The sequence below is a fragment of the Octopus bimaculoides genome, chromosome 1, assembly GCF_001194135.2.
Source record: "Octopus bimaculoides isolate UCB-OBI-ISO-001 chromosome 1, ASM119413v2, whole genome shotgun sequence".
NCBI lineage: Eukaryota > Metazoa > Mollusca > Cephalopoda > Octopoda > Octopodidae > Octopus > Octopus bimaculoides.
The window spans coordinates 162,781,204-162,785,796 of record NC_068981.1 but is presented as its reverse complement, the minus strand read 5'-3'; the positions used below and the strand labels follow the sequence as shown (position 1 = coordinate 162,785,796).

Here is a 4,593-nt window from a genome sequence, read left to right as displayed (position 1 = left end):
TGATGCCTCTGTAATTATTTGTATCTAAAGCGTCACCTTTACCTTTGTAGCAGTTGACTATGATGCTGCTACACCAGTCATTGGGTATGACTCCTTCGTGTATCACCTGGTTCGTAATACGGGTGACTAGGCTATAGCCAACACTGCCAGATATTTTGAGCATCTCTGCAGTGATTCCTGATGGGCCGGGGGCTTTCCCGGTCTTCATACTCTTAATTGCTTTATCTACCCTGGTACTATCAACTCGGATAGCTGGTCCCTCTATTGGGTCGACATACGGCAGGCTCTCTTTCTCCCATTCATTCTCTTTCAGCTTATTGGTTGATCCAGATTATAACCAGATACTGTCAGTGAACAGTATTTAAATGTCTCATACATTCTTAAACAGTTGAGAGAGAGAGAGAGAGCAATGACTTGTGATATAGACTTTACTTTATTTCAGTGTACCAGGGACTACATTTTATAATGCGTTCTTCCTTATTAAAACAAAAATGTAATGAGTTGAGGGAGAATTGGTCAAAAGGTCACAATGAAACACCTTGTTGCCTTGTAGCAACAGTTCCCGGAACAGGTTTATAGATCAAAGGGCATTCCAGTTGCAAGCTTTTCGTTCTTCTCTAGATATAATCTATATAGAATCATATGATCAAATGTGCTCTTCTGGTTCTAAAATGAAAGTGATTTGAGGAAGACATCATGATTATCGTTTTAACATCCACTTTTTTCATGCTTCTATGGGTCATTTGGAATTCATTGAGGCAGATTTTTCTATGGTCAGATGCCCTTCCTGTAACTAAAGACATGGTTGTCTTTTCTAGCATGCCAAGTGATGATGCAGGGTGTTTCCGTTTTGATTTGAAGGCATTCCAGCCGTGACCATCACAACTCGTTTATCTATGGATACAACATCTTCAAGAACTAGGAGGACCCAGTGTTAGAAAACAGTCTGGAGTAGAAAGGGTGGAATCTGAGCAGTTAGTGTCCCTCAGGTCATACTTTGCCATCTTGAAAAATGGAGGACATAAAGATGTTATATTCATAGATAAGTTGTGATGGTCATGGCTGGAAGGCCTTCAAATCAAAACGGAAACACCCTGCATCATCACTTGGCACGCTAGAAAAGACAACCATGTATTTAGTGACATAATTAATATCTACCTCTTACTTATTCCAGTCCCTGGATTGCAACCATGTTGGAGCACTGCTTTGAAAGGTTTAGCTGACTAAATCGATCCCAGTATTTTTTTCTATCAGTCTCTTTTGCCAGACCACTAACTTACAGGGATGTAAACAAAGCAACACCAGTTGCCAAGTAATGGGAGGGACAAACACAGACAAACCCATAAATACATACACATGGCAGGCTTCCACAGAGTTTCTATTAAATTCATTCACAAGGCTTTAGTTGGTCTGGTGCTGAAGGCGCACGGCTCAGTGGTTAGAACGTCAGTCTTACAATCATGAGGTAATGAATCTGATTCCCAGACTGGGCTGTGTGTTGCGTTCTTGAGCTAGACACCTTATTTCATGTTGCTTCAGTTCACTCAGCTGTAGAAATGAGTTGCAACATCACTGGTGCCAAGCTGTATCGGCCTTTACCTTTCCCTTGGATAAAATTGGTGGAATGGAGAGGGAAGGCTGGTATGCATGGGCAACCTTGCCCTCGGAGGGTAACTTTCTAGGTGCAATCACATGGTCATTCATGAACGTAGGGGGTCTTTACCCCAAACTACATGGCTGTAAAGCAAGCTTATTAACCACACAGCCATGTCAGTGATTTAAAATGATGAGATTGATATTCTTTCACACTGAGTCAAATTAATTTTAAGATGCATTCAAAATAATGAATAAAAAGAACAAGCAGACCACATATATATATTAGAGAGCAGAATTAATTTTATTCAGTAAACATTTTGCTGTTGTTTATAAATTTATGTTGCCACAGTTTAAAGAAAAAAAAATTAATAATAATATAAAAATCAATGAAAAGATGAATTTGCTAAAAAAAATGTAATAAAAATATGCATATAAAAAAATCAAAAGCTTTCTAAAATTTTGATGGAAATTGTGTTAAACTAAAAAAAAAAAAAAAAAAAAAAAAAAAAAAAAAAAAAAAAAAAAAACTGTGAGATAGAAACAACCTATGTGGTGGTAGTGGTGGTGGGGGTGATGTTATCTTTCACTTAAATGATTTATGTGTCTTGATGAAATTTGTACGTCAATCGAGGTGACTTCGGCCCGGCTACAAACATCACAAATGATAGGTTAAGTTTCTTGTCAACTGAGAAGTTCTAGTTAGAAATGTGGGTTTCTAGAAAGGAAATCTTTACTCACTAGCAACCAGAGAGGTAGACAGAGGGGAAAGACAGTTTAATACATCAACGGTTGTTGTTTGGGTTTGGGTTTTGATTTCATTTATTTCATTTCAAAGAAAATGCCCTGTTTTCAGTTTAACTCTTCACTTCCACCACCCTAAGATATTAAACCTATGCATATACATATACAGAGCACACATATATACATAACGTATGTATTTATGTATGTATGTAATACATACAAGATGACTGAGGGTAGGGTAAATGTATAGCAATTAAGTAACCTAACGAACAAATACAGAGATACTGAAAGGCATTGATTGAGAAGAGTCAGTATAGAAATCTCCACAGCTAAACTTTACATAGTAAAGGAAAAATTTTTTGGCAGAACTGAGTATCTTACTTGCTAGCAATGTCAGCATCAGATCTGGAATTGATTTAGATTTGCTGATGATGGTGAGGGTAGTGGTGGTGGTGTTAAATACATACCCAGCAGTGGACAAAGAACATTAATTAAGGCAATGATAAAAATCAATATATTTTCCCTCTCACACCCTCAATACAGAACCAATAAGACTAGTGGTCAATGGGAGTTGATAATAATAATAATAATACTTTCTTATTCTGACACAAAGCCAGCAATTTTGAGAAAAGTGGGCGTGGTGATTGCATCAACCTGAATGCTCCACTGGTACTTTTTTTTCCTATCATACCTGGAAGGATGAAAGGTAAAGTCAACCTCAGTAGAATTTGAAACCAGAATGTAAAGAGCTGGAAGAAATGCCACTAAGCATTTTGTCTGAGGCACTAACGATCCTGCCAGCAGCAGCAGCAATAATAATAATAATAATCTGGAGTAAAGCATTTTGTTATTAAGAGATCTTTTTGATCGAATTGCATGTACTGAATATCTGAGCTGTAGAATGGTAAACTATCTCTGGTCAATGCTGGTTATTATAACAATGATGTAAAGAATAATGACGAGTTTTTAACTGGGTGGGGAGAGTTAAGTGTTTTTACTAAGAACACAATGCATTGCCTGTATTGGAATATGAAACGATGGCCTTAGGTTCCAAGATTCTACAAAGACCCTCTTTACTCAATCTTTGCACTGTTTAGTAATGGTAGTAGTACTATACTAACAAATATGCATGTAGCTGTATAATATACCCACACAATTCTGTGAGGGAGAAAGAGAGAGAGAGAGGGAGAGAAAGAGAGTATATAGGTGTGTAAGCACATGTGTGTGCATATATTAGAAATTTATTGAATTTTTCTGATATTTTCAATTGAGAAATGAATGTGGTGAAGATTAACTGAAGTACATTGAGGTGGATTCGAACAGCCTGTATACATTGAGATGAGGGTTGTAAAAATAATATCATAATGAACCATTCTTCTCTTTTACTCACTGCATTCTGAACTACCTAGCTGTGATATAGAATGGTAGCAAAGCAGTATAAGAACATATGTGGTGACACTTAATGTCAATATGATAATGGACTGGTTGGATAAAGAATACAACGTTCATGGAACATTGTGGTGAGTGAGTTCCCTTTACTTTTGAGATCATTGCTTGGTTGATGTTGAAGAGAGCAGCCTTGTTAGCTGTTGGGCTGGATTGGCAGTAGGCTAGGTTGGCAGTTAAAAATGGTCAGCCGAAGCAATGAGCATTTCTCTCTCATACACCACCTCGTTGATCTAGCTGAATGGCTGACTAGGAATGGACCGAAGGAAGGAAGAAAAAAAAGAAAAGGAGGTCCACAATGCAAGGAGCCCCTTAAATGTTGCTTGAAGTTCATTGATAAGTTTATCAATGTATGTCATGTCAACATACATACATACACATCGTCTTATACAAACACACAACCTACACATACACACGAGTGCATTGAATGCTATGATGAAAACCAGTGATATCGCACAACTGTCAAATCTAGTTGAGAACGTGCAGTCAGGAAACTTCGTTATCCCTCTCGATTCCAACAAACTTCAGTTGTTCAGTAGGGCCGTACCTGTAACAAGAATAATAGAGATCCCAATCTTATTCAATGGTAACTTGAACATTTATTTTCAATATATTTCTCAAAAATATATAACAATTATTTCCTTAAGCTCTGAGCAATCAGTTTAAGAACAAGAAATTTTAGGAAATTCATAAGGTAGAGAAAGACAAAATCCTAAATCAGATAACACACCTGTAGTCAAAGAATAACTCTTCTCCTGCCTGGATTGGACGTTTGGCAAATATACCTATTCGATGGTCGCCATTTACCAT

The 4,593-nt window shown here is 37.3% G+C and overlaps 1 protein-coding gene across 1 annotated transcript in view; it reads right to left on the bottom strand.

Moving 5' to 3' along the window:
* Positions 1 to 1,874: 1,874 nt before the first annotated feature.
* Positions 1,875 to 4,593, bottom strand: part of LOC106874217 (histone-lysine N-methyltransferase EZH2) — a 182,264-nt gene continuing 179,545 nt past the window's right edge. The window contains exons 21-22 of the mRNA XM_052971199.1: positions 4,514 to 4,590; positions 1,875 to 4,330 (exon numbers count right to left, since the gene is read on the bottom strand). Of these exons, the coding sequence (XP_052827159.1) occupies positions 4,270 to 4,330; positions 4,514 to 4,590 (138 nt within the window). The 3' untranslated portion in view covers positions 1,875 to 4,269. The remainder of the gene's footprint in view (positions 4,331 to 4,513; positions 4,591 to 4,593) is intronic.